We start from the raw sequence: 20,111 nt of genomic DNA, 5'->3' as shown, positions 1-20,111 counted from the left end.
ACGTTATAGATGCCTATGGGATCCGGTAATCACCTAACACTAGGTCGGCCACGACCTTCGTCCATCCATCTAAGGAAGAAATAAAAATTCAAAAACGCAGATCGATCATTATTTTTAAGAAATGTAGCAAAATAGTTTAAAACCAATTCCGATCAATACGAAATCGGCGAAAAACTCTTTCTCACAGCAATGGGATATTTTGTGTACATTTACGATATGAAAAGAACATTAATGCAGAATGTTTTTTTATTAAATATTTGTAACGACTTTTTTTAATGCTTTTATTTTTTTTGCGTAAATTGGTAAGTCTCATGGCCCATTTCTTGCAAAGTGGGTACTGCTGGAACTCATAGATATTACAGCATGAACGCCAAGAAATTTACCATTGATTTGTCCTATTTCACGCGTTCGCTTGTGTAGAGTTTTGGTGAAAAAAAAAATGGGTATATCTAGGCGATATCTATGTTCTAACTCGCTATCCCTGTTACAGTAACATTTTCAAGAAACCTAATGCATGCAATCGGTCTCATAAAACTCAATAGGATAACGTAAAAATACAAAATGGAAAATAACACTCGTTTGCTCTCACCGCGGAACGATAACAATAAAATAGCGCGTAAAGAAGAAAATGTTTCGACAAAAATAAATGGAAACAACCTTACAATTTCGGAACAGCAACAGGCGTTGTTGTTACATGTTGTTGTAAACGATGTATAAGTTATTGCGTAAATAAAGATAAGTTATTTATGGGGCGGTAACTAGTACAGAATATTTATTAATTATAACGATTCACGTAAACAACCATGGTGAGTGCGTATTTAAGGGAAAACATACGCATAACACTGTTGTATTGTGTGCTACAAGTTTTAAAACTAGGTGGGGCATGAGTTTTGTCACAAGCGCGACATTAAATTGCACAAAATTTTCCGATCTTTAACGTTTTCAATAAAATCTACTTTAGTCTATTAAAGTTATTGGATATGATTTTAAATACAGGCCCTCCAAATCAGAAGCCAATCGTCGATTAAGGCACGAGTAAGCTACGGTTCAGATCCAACCACTGCAGAATTATCTATTATTCAAATTATGGTCAGTTTTATCATAGACGTTTGTGTCCAAATATTACCGTATTTTGTTATCATACGGACTTAGTCTGTGTTAAATAAGGCCCAATCGTTGTAAGTTGTTGTAAGAACAGTATTCTGATTCACAACAACACTAACTTTCACTCATTTTTTTTCACATAGTAACCTGAAATATGAGCCTCTAAACCAAACTATGAACAAAGATAATACCCGGGCTGGATTCCCGGGATACGTATGCTTGCTTTCTTCGTTGTTGTAACAATAGATTTGATTAGTCGAAAGCTTGTTTAACTTTGAAAGTCTCATATTTTCAGACGCATACTAAGATAATTGCTCATTTGTTTCATGTATAAACTCACGAGGCAACAGAAATGTATTATTACCTCACTGGGATGATTAAATACTATACGGCTGTCATGCCTTTTTTTAAATATTTATATCACAACGTTTTTGCAGTAAAACTAAATAAGAGCAAAACATACATAAGGATAACGACAGTAGTGTAATTGAAGATTTTTTTTTTAAATACACTTATAATAATATGTGCTTATGAAATAATATGATTATAGGTTTTAAACTATTTTCTTAAGCGTATGTTCAGTCCGAGTTGTAATCGTCTATGTTTGTTTCGATTCATTAAGTTCATATTTTTAATACACTCAGTTTTAAACAAATTTCTTTATGTTCGAATAAGAAAATTGGTTACTCGCGTGTCTCTTTTGATTACGAAGACGTCATTGCTAAGATTTAATTATTCAAAGTCGAACGTCCCCCCGGGCGTACTAATTGACACTGTTCAACATCTGTATCAACAGTGTTAAACTTAGGCATATCAGATAAATTCTAAACCTGCTTGAGGCAATATTGAGATAAAATAAGGGATCTGCAAAAAAATCCAACGGTATTTCGTAAAGATGAATAGGATTATATTAGAAACTGAACGTTAGAGTTACATTACAATACCTCATTCTACATCAATCTAGACAGGTGTTTCTAAGGGATTTATATTGTGAAAGTATGAAGATTTTAGCAGCTGGTTAGCGGTTGGTGATTCATAAATGTCTTGCAGGCGTCCTCCCAAATGTTGCTTGTTCCCGGAGACCATTGGCTTTGTAACGCAAATGCAACGGGCTACCTTGAGATAGGTTTTTGATATATTAATTCCTTTAGAATAACAGTTATCCTTCATTTCAAACTGCTTGGTGTCGAATAAAAAAATTAAGATTCGATTTTAATATGCAATATTTATTGTTCCTTCATAAAGAACGTTTTTAGCAAACTAAGAAAGTAAAAAGTAGTATATAAATATGATATCGGGGCACTAAATTAGAACAGAGCAGTATTTTGCACGTTTTTAATCATTTCCGATGCTATGTACAAAATACATAGTCTTTAAATCTTTATTTGAAAACTCTCTTTTTCTGACATTGCTGTCACGCCTTGTTTCTTATTGCGGTGTGGCCATCACCGAAATTATGTTAATCATCCGAAATAACCATACATAAAAAAATCTGTATGTAGATCTTGGATTGAACCAGGGCATGGTTCTTCACGGCATGGAACCCTGGTTCTTCACTCCACTGCAGCGTAATTGCGTTTTCAACCCTAATGTTGCATAATCGTAATATGTATTATATCTGGCTATATGTTTATATGGTTTATATGATCTACTCGTTGGCGCATCGATCGGAATTGCTGGCCAATGTACCACTGGATTCGGAGCTGGACGTACCAATGGAGCTCCATTCTCAGGCTTAGCTATTAAATTTTTAAATCAATTACTATAGATATTAGCATAGCCTATAATTTCGCGTAGATTTAATTCTACAACTGTAAGTCTACACAAAGTCGTGAAGTACCTCTTGTGAGTCCGCACGGGTAGGTACCACCACCCTGCCTATTTCTGCCGTGAAGCAGTAATGCGTTTTTATTTATTTATTGCTTAGATAGGTGGACGAGCTCACAGCCCACCTGATGTTAAGTGGTTACCGGAGCCCACAGACATCTACAATGTAATGCGTTTCGGTTTGAAGGGCGGAGCAGCCGTTTTAACTATACTGAGAATTTAGAATTTATATCTCAAGGTAGGTGGCGGCATTTACGTTATAGATGTCTATGGACTCCGGTAACTACTTAAAATCAGGTTGGCCGTGAGCTCGTCCACCCATCTAAGCAATAAATAAAAAGAAACTTCAATTTATTAAAATGCCATGTCTATTGTTCCTTATTATCATTAAACAGTTTCTACAATTATTTTTTGTACTTGTGTCTCGGAACAAGTCCCTATTTTATTGTATTGTGGTAAAGACTAATTAACATTTCACATTGTTCAGAAAGTTGACGTTCGATGGATTACGCTGACAAATCATCTCAAGGCTACCAGATTAGGTAGGAAAAAAGTTAAATTGCATTATACCTTTGCTCAATATGATGCGCGTTCAAACAAACATACACCATGCGAGACAAACGCGACAAACATTTCAAAATCAAAGTTAAATTTCATTCATTGTGACTATACTGAGACCTTAGAACTTATATCTCGAGGTGGGTGGCGCATTTACGTTGTAGATGTCTATGGGCTTCAGTAACCACTTAACACCAGGTGGGCTGTGAGCTCGTCCATCCACCGACGAAATAAAAAAAAATAAAAAAAGTTTTTCATTCTTAAGGTTGTAAATGTTGTTTGCAAAAAAGAAAATCTATCACAGCGTTTCTACGGTTTCGTATTTTACTTTACGTACGTATTTTATTTGTATAGTTTCGGGTTCTGAGTAGACTTGTCCCTGTCTCGTACGTGTTTCCGGCGACCTTAACACAAGAAAAATGCTTTGTATTTTTTCTTTTCAAATTTTTGTGATTGAATCCACAAATTTTCATTCATACAAATAATTTTATACAGCTCTCACGGAGTCGACTATTCAAAATTTTTAATGTAATTTAGATTACAATTTTGGCATATAATCATTTAATTTAATAATTCATTTTAATCTTCAAAAACATTTTAAACACAATTACAATCAATTTCTTCTTTCGAAAATTCTTACTCTTTCGGGAGTTTCCAACTTCACGGCCCAAAAGCCGAATGTGCACTAGGTTTTCGATATATTATATAATTAATAAATGAAAGAAATTCGTTTGAAACATATATCTCAAATCTTAAGGTAAGCCGCCTCCGGTAACAATACAAAACCATGTAGGCCGTGAGCTTGATCACCCACCTAAACAATAAATAAATAAAAACAAATCTTGAGGTATTAATGATTACGGTCAATTCGATCATTAGGCGAACACTAGTATTATTTATCTCATTGTAATATCCAATCTAATCGAAGAGCATACGAGTAGTACAAAACGCATTTGCGCGTTGATAATTCAATTAAGTTGGAACTATTGTACATTCGCTGTTTACGTCCTTACGTTACTTTTAGCCTCGAGCAATAATAGCAGTTCATACTATATTTAGCGAGCGTCCCAGCGGAACGTGGTTGGGATGTTCTGGTTATTTATAAACAACAATATATTGAAACTTGACATAAATTCAGTGAAGACCGAAACTTTTCGGTCCAGTGCTCGTAAGATCGTAACTTATAAAGTTTGTTCTCTTCGCATTAAATTAAATCTTAAGCTGTTATTGGAAATATGAAAATATGTTTTATTTGCTTTTGTAAAATTTAATTATTTGAATTTTTTTTAAATAAATTTTTGCATTTTTATTTGTTTATTGCATAAACTTGTTTGTAAACTTTACTATGCAGTATATAAATAAATATGATCTATTAAAGCTGTTAGATTTGCATGCAACGAACCCGTCAAAGCTGTTTTCCGCCTCATATTCCAATGAACGCCCCGGTTTGACGTCATCCTGTATTTCGTCAACCATTAATTTAAATGAACGTTCCATACGAAAACCTTAGGTATATTCTGATTACTTAATTTTATTTTAATTTGTGATTTGTTTTCGTTGACGCACATGGGCGGTTGAGGTCCATGGTAATAGGAGAACACGGAATCATCTGAAATAGTTTTAAGGGAACGTAGGTCAAGGTTCTATTTGAAATTCGCGGTTTTGCCATTTAAATACCCTTCAACTCCTAACTATTTTGCTGCAGATATGCTTAGAACATTAAGACCGTACGTATGTACAGGTCGTTATCACAAATTTGGAGTTTTTGTATTATAAATCGGTAACCCGTCGAACCTGGTTGTAATTGTCCATAAGTTTTCCTAGCTAACTGTTATTATATTTAACACGTATTTATTTACAAATACCTCGCAGTCGTACCAAATTAGTAAATTTATCTTAATACTGGGTGGGCATGAAGCTCGTCTGACAACCAACGCCGTTTCGGTATCTGGTGTGAAGAAGTGGCGGGGAACATAATATGCTCAGCACGAATCTTCACTTTGGCCCTTAAGCTGTGTTCGCAATTTATTGTGTGACAAGGGGTTTTAGTAGCTTTATCTTTCACACATTACGCCTACCGTCCCCAACGTGTAGGCGGAATACCGGCAATATAATATGATAATCACCAAAAAAGTTGCAAGTGATACCCGGCTATTTTTACTAGTGGTAGGACCTCTTGTGAGTCCGCGCGGGTGATAACCACCGCCCTGCCTATTTCTGCCGTGAAGCAGTAATGCGTTCGTTTCGACTTGAAGGGCGGGGCAGCCGTTGTAACTATACTGAGGCCTTAGAACTTATATCTCAAGGTGGGTGGCGCATTTACGTTGTAGATGTCTATGGGCTCCAGTAACTATTTCGATGTGAAATATTCACTTTAATTTTAATTATGCGCTGCGCATTTTTTACATTCTTTGTTGAATTAGCTATATTACCTTTGATCGCAATCGGATGACTGGTTTAAAAACGCTTACAGAGCAAAAAAAAAATTGTTTCGTGCGGAATATTCACATCAATAATATAGCATATTATTATATTAGATGTACTACCAATAATACAACATAGGGAATATTTTCGGAAGTCTGTCTGGCGCTTATTCCAATCCGCGGCTCTAAATTCAATCTGCGTCGATGCCAACATTACTTTTAGAAATGATCTATGATACTTTAAATTAGTTTGTGTATGATTGATTCTTTACTTCCGGTTGAATTGGTAGTGAAATATCGACGTGCTCTGTCTAGTAAATCAGCAAAAGTTGATTTATTATTGGCGGTATTTATGATTGATCATTCCATATATTGCGCCGTGATCTCGACGTGTTATATTTTAACGCAGCGCAAACTTAGACTTCCTGTAAAAACAACATAAATTACTCATTGAAAAGATAAATTTTATTATAAATTTCTTATTTTTATTGAGCCACAGCAGCGCGGTGTTCTGTTAGTTAGATTTAGTTTAATTTTTCTACTTGAAAAAATATGTGTTGCTAGACGGAGACAACTTTTCGCATGGAAAAGCGGTTCCTAAATGTTTCAGATTATGCTGTTTCTATTTCTTTAAGAGACTCAGTCTTACATTACGCAATAAAAATATTATAAATAATAAGACCTTAGTAAAAATTAGTAGACTAGCGTAATTATACAACGAAATCTTCAAAAATGTTACCTTGAAAACTTCTTGAATTTAGGAAGAAAATTCCCAAGTTGGTAACATTGCTTGTCACAAGATTAGAATGGGACTTTTTGGCGGGAGCGCGAGGAGTGAAGTTGTGTGATTTGTTTTATTTTGTCTATTTAGTGTTTCTTCAGGTTTAAATGTGTAATAATGGTGGTTTATTAACTGTTTAATATCTGTGAAAGTGCACAAATGTGGGAAAATGAAACAAAGCTGCTGGACGTAACTTCTCGGGTTCCTCCAAAAAGTCCACTGAAAAAATCTCAGTAAATGACCACCATTTTACTGCGATTATATTTCATCCCATATCATCTCATTTCATTAAATTCATCCCAGTTGATTAATGTCTCAAATTAATCATCTTCATTTCATTTCACTCCATATTATCATTTTTCATAAAATTAAGAATATAAAGTAAAATAAGACATGACTTAAAGGTCTTAGTTACCAGGTCATAAAATCTCTTAAAAAAAAAAAAAAAACAAGATTAGAATTGTATTTGACAGTTTTTATTATTTAATTGAATTTTTTACTTTACTTGTTACGTAGATAAGTTTACGAGGCTAACGAGAAATGTACGAGTTTTTACTGGTGGTAGGACCTCTTGTGAGTCCGCGCGGGTAGGTACCACCACCCTGCCTATTTCTGCCGTGAAGCAGTAATGCGTTTTGGTTTGAAGGGTAGGGCAGCCGTTGTAACTATACTGATACCTTAGAACTTATCTCAAGGTGGGTGGCGCATTTACTTTGTAGATGTCTATGGGCTCCAGTAACCGCTTAACACCAGGTGGGCTGTGAGCTCGTCCACCCATCTAAGTAATAAAATAAAAAAATGTAGTTACACAGATAACCACAACGTGATTCCCGTCGCCTACCTTGAGACATGAGATCGAAGTCAAACTCCTTCAAACTGGAGCACATAACCACTTCGCACGGTAACCGTACTCGTCGAACTCGACAAAGAGTTCGCCGTGCAACCTAACCGATGAATCAGCGCGCTGAGTTTCTCGCCGGATCTTCTCAGCGGGTCGCGATTCCGATCCGGTAGTAGATTCATTCGCGAAACAGCTGCTCTTGACCTGTTAGGTCTCCTTCGGAGGCGCTCGGGTAGCTGTTAGCAAATCCCACCCCTCCTGGCTGAGCCTTTGCTCGCCCACCTGTCCTGGTGAAACTGGAAAGGCCTCCGGGACACCAGTAAACCTTCAATCATAAAAAAAAAACACTTCGCAATGGAAATAGCCAGGATTAGTGTAGCTTTCCGTCCTGGCTTAGAGTACGAACTCTGGTGGTAGTTTGTAAATGGCAAATGCAATGTAATGGTAATATAACCCAAAAATACCAAATTCTTATGCATGATATGATGATGATGATATGATATGATTCCTATATACGATAAGAGGGCATTCTGATGCTGTACCGGCCCACATAATACCCGTGAATCTCTTAGTTCATTTATGGCACACACGGGAAGAGATGGCTTTATCACACAGCCAAATACTAAATAAATGCTACTCAAAAATATAACATAGACGTGATAGGCACGTATTTACTTGGATATCAGATAAGAATGTTAGGAAAAAAAATCGTTTGTCTGTAAAGTCGGTTTACTGACGATAGTTGAACGTGACAACGTCATAAGAAAATACTGATGGAATGGTTTAATTTTTCAATTATTGCAATTATCGTTGCTATAAACAATTGACACCACATTCACTTTTCACTGAACTTCATACTTGACGAAAATATGTAAATGTATTATTTGTATAGCAGCTGTCCACGCGGATGCATTGCTCACTCAAGTAGGAGTGAGACAGATGTCGGACGCTGCCGAACGCGGAGGCCGATTGTGCCTCTTTGTCGCTCGTTGCACGCTCTCGCTTGCACTTCAAGCCTTAAATGGAACGCCTCAGAGCGAGGTAACGCCGCATGAGTCATGTTTTTTCGTGCGTGCAGCCGACTCCATCGAATTATAAGACATTGTCACGTCAAAAAGTATTTTTCATGTATTTCGAAAATAAACTTTTCTTGTAATATGTACTACGAGCTTAAACACAAAGTCAACGACATGAGGCACGTTTCAGTGAATGCTGCGGGTCGTAGTTAATCCTCTTTATATATAAACTTTCTAGTATAATTTTGCTAAGTTACTTTGAAAGAATCATTTTAGCTTACTGGATAACCGTTTTATTGAAATAACTTTTTAATGAAATTTGCTGAGTAACATTTATAGAAAAACCAGTATTTTTTTATAAATCTTTGTTTCACGACAGCTTCAAATTCATTAAATAAATCAATCACAGCACAATCATTTTTAAAGGTTGATAATTTATTTATATTTTTGCTGTCCGTGCACAGTAGTGCTAAAGCGCCGTTTGATGGTAAATGGTTATCGGAGTTTTTTTTATTGCTTTTGTTAGCAGACGGCCATATGGCTCACCTGATAGTAAGTAGTTACCAAAGCTCATGGACATCAGCAATGTCAAGGGTATCGCCAAGCCGCTGCCTACTGATGAGGACTTTCTACAAACCTCGTTTGAAAATGGACATGCGATGGCGCTCTGGAAAGACCTTAAAGGGGTGCTCATTGCAGAGCCGGATGGTACGTGGCAAAAAAGATTTCTGGATGATTGCAACGGTTCTAGATAGTGTGGGTGAAGTATAATCCGGGGGCAGGAGGTGTCTAGGTGTGAGGGTAAAAAGGAAATGTAGGTATCATCTCGAACTATTTCTCAGAGCACTCACTATGGAACATACAGTGCAAAAAACACAAAAAATCGAAGACCCAGAGATTCCAAGCGATCCGCGAGAACGCGATATAGAGTTACCTCATGACGTCACCACCACCACCACCACCACTTTGTTTATTACAATAACAATTTCGAAACTAGAATTGTTTCCTGTGATATTGATGTCCTAAGCACTTCGACACCGATAGAAAATATCTTGCTATTTTCTATCAATTGCCATTTCAAATGTTTGGACCAAGTGAAGGTGCATCATGAAGTCATTTATTGCTCTTTAATTTGAGCCTGATGTGTGCCGAGTTTTCTCATAATAGTTTAAATGGTGAACGCGCAAAAAACAAACAAATTCCCTATTTTACACAGACTTCTACTATTAGATCGCTGGTTCTAGGTTGAGTTTTCTCACAGCTTTTAGTTTTTTTTAAAAATCATATGCTAGTTCCGTCAAGCGTGTTAAAAGAGCTCGTAATTTATTAACATTGCGTAGATGTTTGATTAGTGTTTCTATGTATCCCGAATTTCTTTATCGTTATTAATTTATGTATGTTTATGAAAACTAGTGGTACCCCAGTAGTCGAAATTCGACTATAATTAATTCAAATTATAAGTTTGAACATAATTATAGTTAGTTCTATTGTCAAAGACTATACTTCTATAATCATAGATTTTGCCACTAATAGACTATAGACAAATATTAATATTAAAGACAAACAATATTAATCTATTCTCAATTCGACTACAGACTTTAAACAATATCAAAAGTTTGACAATAAACAAAGAGTATATAATTATGTGGTGCGTCAAATACATGGTAGTTTGTGTAATGTTTTTTTATAGAGTTAATGCATTTTTTATCATAATGTAAAAAAAATAGCATTCTACACTCCCTCCCTATATTCTCTATAAGTGTGGGAAATTTCATGCTGTTCCGTCCGCGCAATTTTCGTAAAAAGGGATACAAAGTTTTTGCTTCACATATTAGATAAGCACTCAATATCGAGTATGTTGTAAATTTAATACCTTTGTCGACTTATACGATTAAAAAGTTTTGTCATTGTACATGTATACTCATAATGAAAAGGCGAGATTACGCTTGAAGAATTTCATTACCTAATCCAAAATTAAATGTAATTTAGATTGTCGACGTTGAGCAAATTATTTTTTAAATGCTTAATGTCTTCCTAGTGATTTTAATGTATGATTCGATACTCTTTTATTTATGGAAATACCAATTTTAATCAATAAAACAATAAGACCTAATATGTAAACGTCAACACATCATATTGCAATGTGCAACATTGCATATTATCTACACAACAACTGTCTGAGTGACCGCCTTGGTCCTTGGCCTTGGTACCTAGTGGCAAATATTATTCACAAAGCCAGTTCTACTCTTTTAAGCACACATCTAGCTGGTATGGCAGCTAATTTACTGTTCATTGTGGTTTGCTACTTGGAGAAAGCGGCGGGACACGATAACCCTATTATCGTGGCCGCCTCTAATTAGAACGACCTTCGTTGCCCTAAGCATGCTTTTTTTTAATTTTTTTTATTGTTTCGATGGTCGAGCTTCGACGGTTCGATGGTCGGATGGACGAGCTCACAGCCCACCTGATGTTAAGTGGTTACTGGAGTCCATAGACATCTACAACGTAAATGCGCCACCCACCTTGAGATATAAGTTCTAAGGTCTCAGTATAGTTACAACGGCCACCCTTCAAACCGAAACGCATTACTGCTTCACGGCAGAAATAGGCAAGGCGGTGGTACCCACCCGCCCGGGCTCACAAGAGGTCCTACCACCAGTAATTACGTAAATTTTAATTTTGCGGGTTTGATTTTTATTACACGATGTTAGTCCTTCACCGTGGAAGTCAATCGTGAACATTTGTTAAGTACGTATTTCATTAGAAAAATTGGTACCCGCCTGCGGGATTCGAGCACCGGTGCATCGCTACATACGAATGCACCGGACGTCTTATCCTTTAGGACACGACGACTTCCATGTCTTGTCGGATCCCCCGAATCCAAATCTCGTTGCTCTTAAGCTGTTGAAGCATCGGTCACCGCCCTCGTGGAGCCCTCGAAAGAGTCCGACATACGAACTGGCCTATAGAAAAAACCCACAAGTTTCTCGCTGCATCTACTCGGTGGGTCGCGAAGCACTGCTCTTGCTAGGACCATTGTCAGCAAACCCTCTCATCTTAAGCCCGTGAGATCATCTACCAGTCCGCATGTAGCTCGAATAACCCCTTAGGCTACCAACGATTAAGTAGAGATAAACAAAATGTGGATTTCATTCCCACATCACGTAATTCCCATTCCCATCCCGCAACTGGAAAAAAATATTTATGAACGAACAGAGTAACTTATTTTTATCGTTTCTCTCTTTGACTCAGTGATGCAGCAGTTAGCGCCTCTGACTGTTTCGCCGAGGATCGTAGCTTCGATTCCCATATCGGGCAAGCTATCGTGTGATGAACAGGTTTATTTGCTCTTTGTCTGAAAAACGTATATAAGTATCTATGTTATTAGCTGGTACGCATTATAGGGAATCCTAAATTGGGGCCGGATGGATGATCGTGTGGAATTGGTTCTCAATTATTTATCTATATATTAATACGTGAAGCAAAAACTTTGTACCCCTTTTTACGAAAATTGCGCGGACGGCGGAGTATGAAATTTTCCACACTTATAGAGAATATAGAGAAAGAGTGCGCAATGCTAATATTTTTTTTAAAAAATGCATAAAAATACATTAAACTAATAAAGAAAACATTACACACATTAACATGTATTTGACACACACACACACACACACATGCATATATACTGTTTTGTTTATTTTTAAAGTCTGTGGTCAAGTTGAGAATATTGATTTCTTTAATATTATTTGTCTACAGTGTAGCCTTAACGAAATCTCTGATAATACAAGTAAAGTCTTTGACAATAGAACCATAATAATGTTCAAACTTATAATTTAAATTAATAATTATTGTCGAATATCGACTACCGGACCACTATTTTTAATTATTATTTATTAAAACAGTTTTAAATGTTAAAGGTTTAATAATAAGGTGGGATATAGATCTAATTTATATTGTTGCACATAATACTACAAATAACTATCACATTTGTGGCGTAATGTAGATAAGACCCAAACGGTGAGACGTAGACGGAAATATATATTAAATATATATAATACATCGTAAAAACATATTCCTATACAATATGTAGGTATGTGAAACTGTATATGTATGTACATGTAGAAATATGAAGATTTTAAAATTTATTACTATTGTTCCGGCTGGCTGCTGACAGAAATGAATACAGGAAGCTAACGGCCAACCTTCAGGATTGAAGAGGCACTGGAAGAAGAAGAAGAAGAATGACTATTAATAAATATTTTTTACACCTCGATCATATCTAGGTGGCTTGAAAAAATAATCTATTAGCTAATTTCATCTTTGCACATGTAGTTGAACTAGATACTTTTTAAATGTCAATTTTGCAAAATACATAATTAAAAAAGAAGTAAGATGTAATTACATAAGATGCAAAAATGCTATGGACTTACCCATCTTTTTATATTCTTGTTTAATATATAAAAACAGAATATAAATTAACAGAAGCGTAGCATCGTCAAAAGAATTTCAAGGACAGCTTATATGTTGCGGATAACTTACACTGATAAAGGGCGAGGGTTTAGTTCCAAAACATGTGTCACTTACAAATTACATGTGAGACTTTGCTAGATGTAGCTCACGAACTTGGGTTCTGTTTATATATCACAATATTTCATTTTCTCTTGTCTCACTAAGCTGTGCTTGTTACGTAATGCTGTAATTTTCGTGATAGCGTTAGAAATCCTATCCTGGAGGGGCGAAATCGAAGTGTCATTAACATTCTGTAATTGTTTTTATGTCTTCCAAGCCTAGGAACTAATAATTTACCGCTAGTAATGTACTGACCGACAGCAACCTTCTTTACCAACAAAATACTTTGGACTCGTTAGTTAAATTAGGAATAAAAATAGTGGAACTATTAGCTTGGATTGGTAATAGCTAGTAACTAGCTCTACAGAGGGGTACGCAACTTGTAAATTGTTTCGAGATCTTGTAATAAAAAGCTGTAATAAAAATATGTCCTTGTCTCGCCTACAATATCCTTGGTTAATGTCTCTTGACACAAATCTCATACCGTCAATTTCCTTATCCATTTTTACAGCTATTTTCCTGGTTCAACATCGGTAGAGATTATAATTAAATGGTTCGTGTTTATTTAGCTATATTTTTGTATTTTTTTAACAAAACATATTTCTTAGAATTCTGATGAGGAGGATTCTAATGATTTTCTTAATCAGACTCTTCAATTTGTTTTTTTACTACGCAGGGCCGTATTTCTTTTGTATAAGTAATTTAGAAAATAAGCACAATACATCTGCAAGAAGATATGGCAAATTCATCAATAATAGCTTTGGTTCTATTACGGAAAATAATAAATTGCTATTACAACAGTGGCTTTGCCGATTCATCCCTAAATGAAGTATAAGGGGCGCTTACATTGTACAAGGTTAAGATTAATTAAATATTTACCCGTTTATAATCGTTATGATCTCTTCTGTAAGCAAATTATTTAATGAATGCTTAAAATAAATGTTTAAACCTTAGTCCAGATTAAATTTTTCATAAAATCTATGTATATAAAAATGAATTGCGGTTCGTTAGACTCGCTAAAGCTCGAGAACGGCTGGACCGATTTGGCTAATTTTGGTCTTGGATTATTTGTGGAAGTCCAGAGAAGGTTTAAAAGGTAAATAAATATGAAAATGTTCGGAATTAAATAAAAATAATAATTTTCTTTTTCTCATTGACGTTTTTTTTTTTTTTACTGGTGGCCCCGAGCCCTTTCCAGTTTCACCAGGACAGGTGGGCGAGCAAAGGCTCAGCCAGCAGGAGGGGTGGGATTTGCTAACAGCTGCCCGAGCGCCTTCGAAGGAGACCTAACAGCTCAAGAGTAGCTGCTTCGCGAATTAATCTACTACCGGATCGGAATCGCGACCCGCTGAGAAGATCCGGTGAGAAACTCAGCGAGCTGATTCATGGGTTAGATTGCACGGCGAACTCTTTGTCGAGTTCGCCGAGTACGGTTACCGAGGTCCCTAAGCCTGCTCCTAGTGTTAGAGCTGAAGGCGTCTAATGCAAAGGTTATTGGATCTGATGGATCCGTAAGGACGTGTCTAGGGCGTCGACGGTGACTGGCTCCTGCGTGATCAGGATTCGGGGAGTAGTCAACGGCGGCTACGATAAGGCGATTATCATGACGCATAGCCTTATCGAAGTACCGTTCCGACGCTGACTTCATGTATTTCTGGATAGATTCGAGGCCCAGGTCGTCGTGTAGGTTAACGTTCCTTACGAACCACGGAGCTCCGACGGCTAACCTGCAAAAGCGGGATTGTAAAGATTGGAGGGTGTCTATGTGTGTGCGGGCCGCGTGAGCGAACACCACACTCGCGTAAGTCATGACGGGCCTTATGCAAGTTTTGTAAAGTGTAACCTTGTTCCGAAGGGACATTTTACTCCGCTTACAGATCATGGGGTAGAGTCTACCGAGAATAAACGCGGCACGGTCACGGACTGATTTTATATGCGGGCGGAATGTCATCGATGCATCCAGGGTAACGCCCAGGTACTTGACCTTCCTGGCCCAGGGTATGGGTTGTCTAAAGAGAGTAATCGGGGGTGTGAGATTCCTCCTCCTAATCCGGGAGGAAATCCGTGTGGTTCTCTTTGACGTGTCTCCCGTCGGACGGATTTCGTTTGTTTGTTTTAAGTTTATTTTATACAAAAGTTTAGGTCTTTTATTTATAGATTGAGGCTCTACGAAGTCTGCCGGGTCAGCTAGTATATCATAATAATTTCTAAATAGAAAAGTTCAAATAATATGATATGAATGCGCGTATCTTTTGAAAATATTTTTATAAGTAGGATCATGACGGTAATCTAAACATGTCAATCATTGAACTTCAGTGGCAGTTGATAGAAAATATCAATGGCTCTCAATGTGATATTCCAAAGAACTGAATCTATTTATTTTTCTAAACATATTATTGTTTTATTTGCCTGTGTAGAACATCTAACATCACTTCAAGCTGTTTACTCCAGTTTAAAATTAAATGTTTACGTAACGTTGCTTTCTGGGCGTTTAAATATATATTTTGAAATAGAAACAGTATTGTTTTGTGCGTTTAGTTTTTAATGGAGTAGTTAGCTCGTTATTTTCACAAATAAAAATTGCTCTTGTAGTAACTTAAATATTTCGTTTTAAAAATAGCTTTCCTACGCAGCTTTGCCCGCGAACTTCATTGTTCGTGTCCAGCGGCGTATTAAGCTTCAAACTAGAATTTTATAGTTTGGGCGTGAAAACGTAACTGATAAAATTAGTTATTTTCGCATTTATAATATTTAATTTGGTATGTAACTTAGAAGCAGAAAATAAAATTCCAAAGACTTTTTTAATATCTTGTTTAAAAGAAACAAAACATACATTCTGGTGGTAAGACCTCTTGCAAGATCCGCGCGGACAGGCACCCTGCCTATTTCTGCCGTGAAGCAGTAATGCGTTTCGGTTTGAAGGGTAGGGCAGCCGTTGTAACTATACTTGAGTCCTTAAAACTGATATCTTAAGGGGAGTTGCGCATTTACGTCGTAGATGTCTATGGGCTCCAGTAACCACTTAACACCAGGTGGGCTGTGAGCTCGTTCACCCATCTAAGGAAAAATCTGTTTCATATTAATATCTGCTACATGTGCTAAGCTACGTAGCTACGTTCACATGTAAACCATAAGAACAGTCTTAATTATATGACTACGACCAGCAGAATTCCGAAAAAATACTACATTCATAAAATCTGCTTAGTAGTTCCGGAGACGTGCGAAGAAAGAAAAGGAAAATATGTTATCTTTAATGTAAAGTAATCACTTTGTTTAGTAGAATTAAGAGATTCAATTTTAAAACGTTCATCATTACTCATGAATAAATAACGTATCCAACGGATGTTTTTTGTTCGAATCTCATGAAAACTTTTTGATATAAAATGCGTTATTAATGAAGTATTTTCTCTACTGAATTGATGACTAAGCAAGCTCATGTGACCGATCTTGTATTAAGTGAATACTGGTATCCCATAGACATCTTCCTTGTTTTTTATTGCTTAGATGGGTGGATGAGCTCACAGCCCACCTGGTGTTAAGTGGTTACTGAAGCCCATAGACATCTACAACGTAAATGCGCCACCCACCTTGAGTTATAAGTTCTAAAGGTCTCAGTATAGTTACAACGGCTACTCCACCCTTCAAACCGAAACCCATTACTGCTTCACGGCAGAAATAGGCGGGGTGGTGGTACCTACCCGTGCGGACTCACAAGAGGTCCTACCACCAGTAAGAAATTTCGTTTCGGCTTGAAGGGTGTGGCAGCCGTTGTAACTATACTGAGTTCTTAGAACTCAAGGTGAGTGGCGTATTTACATTGTAGATGTCTATGGGCTCCGGTAACCACTTAACATCAAGTGGGCTGTCAGCTCGTCCACCTATCTAAGCAATAAAAAATAAAAATAAAAAACGCATTACTGCTTCACGGCAAACATAGGCGGGGCGGTGGTACCTACCCGTGCGGACTCACAAGAGGTCCTACCACATCCCAATCTGATAGTCGTCATCCACTTTGAGACAATGAGTTACAGTCTTAATTGTCTTGAATAAAAATCGACGTGCTTTCTAAACTGGAGCGCATGACTGCTTGCCGCTAGGAACAGAAAGAATGTGAAGATGGAAATAGCGAAGGCTTATCAATCTCTTCAAACTCTGTCAACAATCGTAGTACACTGATATAATGCTCAAAGAACATTGCTGCCCATTTTCCTGTGAATTCCTTAGTGACAGCACCCACGGGAAGGGATGGGGTTGTGCTGTTGCTAGATCGACACCACAAGCTATCTTTATTACACCAGAAAAAATTAAAATAACCAGCCTTTAGTTACGGAACAGTATGTTGTTATTGAAAACACATTACATTTTATGAACAAGCGTTTGAAACAAAACGTTTGTGTTGCCATGTCGTAAAAAAAGCTATTTTCATGGTCGTCGGAGAATTTAGATTCATTTAATGGGTTTTTTTTTTCATCTCTTGTTGCTCACAGTCGCAGCTGATATTCTGCACAGTACAATGGGCATATGCATATGTATTTATAATATTAGCTTTTAAACCATGTTATATTGGTCCTCAAAGATCATGAAATAAGCATAATTATTTGATTCTATGTACCTATTTTATGAATAGAGTCGGTAAAAATCAGTCACACGGAATAAATTAGAGTAGTATCGCATAATTTTATTTAATTGTTATGTAAAAGCTGAAAACTTAATCAAAGGCTTACTTACGATATTTGATTAGTTACAAAAAGTCATACTGATTATCAAAGATCGCTTAATACCTTGTAAGGCTTCTATATATTTTGACCTCCACTTTTACCTTAACAGGTACAGTACGGTAATGCAAACATGTCATGTCTGTGGAAGTTGTGAGTTTGCGTCATAAATTATGCTAATATATGAGTACATTCGCTGTGCGATGCACTGGTGGAGCGAGCCGGATTCCATTTACGTCAACATCGTCAGGATGAAAAGTTAATGGCATATCTTGGTAGGTTTCAATGAATCATAAACTTCTGAAAGAGTAAACAATTTACGCGCTTCGATAAACAATTAAAGTTTTGTTTTGTTTCAGATTAAATCTCATAAATAAAGAGCAACACTGAAGTTACATGTTCTGAGGATGTAAAAAATGACGAAATACTATTAATTATGTTGGACATGTATGAGTCGGAATCGATAGACTTTGATTCTAGTACGCTGTCAGACTTCCTTATACGCAACGTCACATCCAGTGAATACTATATAAATGCTACAGCCTCGTCCAACTTAACGAAACTAGATTACGACGCTATATGCAATCCGAGTACATCCTCAGAGAGCTTCTTTACTTCTGCGACATTCCAAACATGCGTTTATTTCATGTACTGCATCGTTTTTGTTGTGGCACTCGTTGGAAACGGACTAGTCTGCTTCGTTGTACAAACATCGCCTCGGATGAAAACGGTCACAAATTATTTCATAGTAAACCTGGCAGTGGGCGATATCCTGATGACGTTGTTCTGTGTGCCGTTTTCTTTCGTATCAATGCTTGTGCTGCGGTATTGGCCCTTTGGTGGTATTATGTGCAAAGTTGTCAACTTCTCACAAGCGGTTTCAGTGCTCGTGAGCGCATACACTTTACTAGCTATATCGATTGACCGATACATGGCAATAATGCGCCCATTGAAACCTAGGATGGGTAAAACCGCAGCAAAAATGGTTGTCGCTGGCGTGTGGGGAGGTGCTATTGCGACCGCCACCCCTATATACGTAGTATCGAAATTGGAGAGACCTGCAGAGTGGCATAAATACTGTCAACTGTGAGTAAAGCAAACGAGAAAGCTATATTATACAAATATTAATACGAAGATTCTCGAATATAACAAATATGGTGTTTGCAGAGATATTTGCCACGAAGAATGGGACCACGTGGAACAAAGTGAGCGTTACACCTGTGCGCTGTTGGTGCTTCAGTTTGTATTGCCACTTAGCGCTCTTGTGTGTACATATGCTCGCATTGCCCACGTAGTCTGGGGCGGACGACCACCCGGTGAAGCCGAAAGTACAAGAGATTCCAGAATGCAACGATCAAAAAGAAAGGTAGGATCCTCACAATGTATAAAGACATATCGTCTTCTCGCATTCAAACTGTATAATCTCAAAACTTACTAATTTTATAGGAGAGTGTTTTAAAGGCTTAACGTGTAATATTTTAAATATTAATCATATTTGCAACATTAATTTTTTATTGAAGTGAAACTTCTTTAGGCGCATGAGGGTAAAATTTTTACAGAACGTCACGCAGGTATGCAACGCAAGTGACATTTGGCTTTTTGGCGGGAACGCGAGTAGTGAAGTTGTGTTTTTTGTTTTATTTTGTCTATTTAGTGTTTCTTCAGGTTTAAATGTGTAATAACGGTGGTTTATTAACTGTTTAATATATGTGAAAGTGCATTAATGTGGGAAAATGAAACAAAGCTGCTGGACGTAACTCCTCGGGATCCTCCAAAAAGTCCACTGAAAAAATCTCAGCAAATGACCACCATTTTACTGAGATTCTATTTCATCCCATATCATCTTATTTAATTTAATTTAATACCATTTGATAAATGTCTCAAATTAATCATCTTCATTTCATTTTATTTCACTCCATATTATCATTTTTCATAAAAATAAGAATATAAATTAAAATAAGACATGACTTAAAGGTCTTAGTTACCAGGTCATAAAATAGCTTAAAAAAAAGATTGATATTTGACAGACTTTTGGCGGGAACATATCTTCCTTTTTCCCTTCCTCTAAGTCTCAAAATATAAGTCTAAATATAAGCAAGACTTATAAATTAGTTCGCCAAAAAAGTTTCACTTCTGAGATGTGTACTTTGTACGCACGTACTTTTTTTTATCAGTTACATTATCTGTCTTTTAAAGTAAGATAAAATTATGTATTAATTTTGTTAATAGTGGTCAAAACATAGGTAAACTAAAAAAAAATTAAAACTAAACTAAGCT

The 20,111-nt window shown here is 36.7% G+C and overlaps 1 protein-coding gene across 2 annotated transcripts in view; it reads left to right on the top strand.

Annotated features, from left to right (window-relative positions):
* NGR-A19 (neuropeptide receptor A19) overlaps positions 1-20,111 on the top strand; it is a 65,503-nt gene that overhangs the window by 32,930 nt on the left and 12,462 nt on the right. For both annotated transcript variants that reach the window (XM_038012683.2, NM_001134245.2), the window contains 3 exon segments: positions 17,947-18,109; positions 18,194-18,920; positions 19,002-19,200. In XM_038012683.2, the coding sequence (XP_037868611.1) occupies positions 18,271-18,920; positions 19,002-19,200 (849 nt within the window). In that variant the 5' untranslated portion in view covers positions 17,947-18,109; positions 18,194-18,270.

Source organism: Bombyx mori, chromosome 9 (genome assembly GCF_030269925.1).
Source record: "Bombyx mori chromosome 9, ASM3026992v2".
NCBI lineage: Eukaryota > Metazoa > Arthropoda > Insecta > Lepidoptera > Bombycidae > Bombyx > Bombyx mori.
This window is presented reverse-complemented; position numbering and strand designations above follow the sequence as displayed.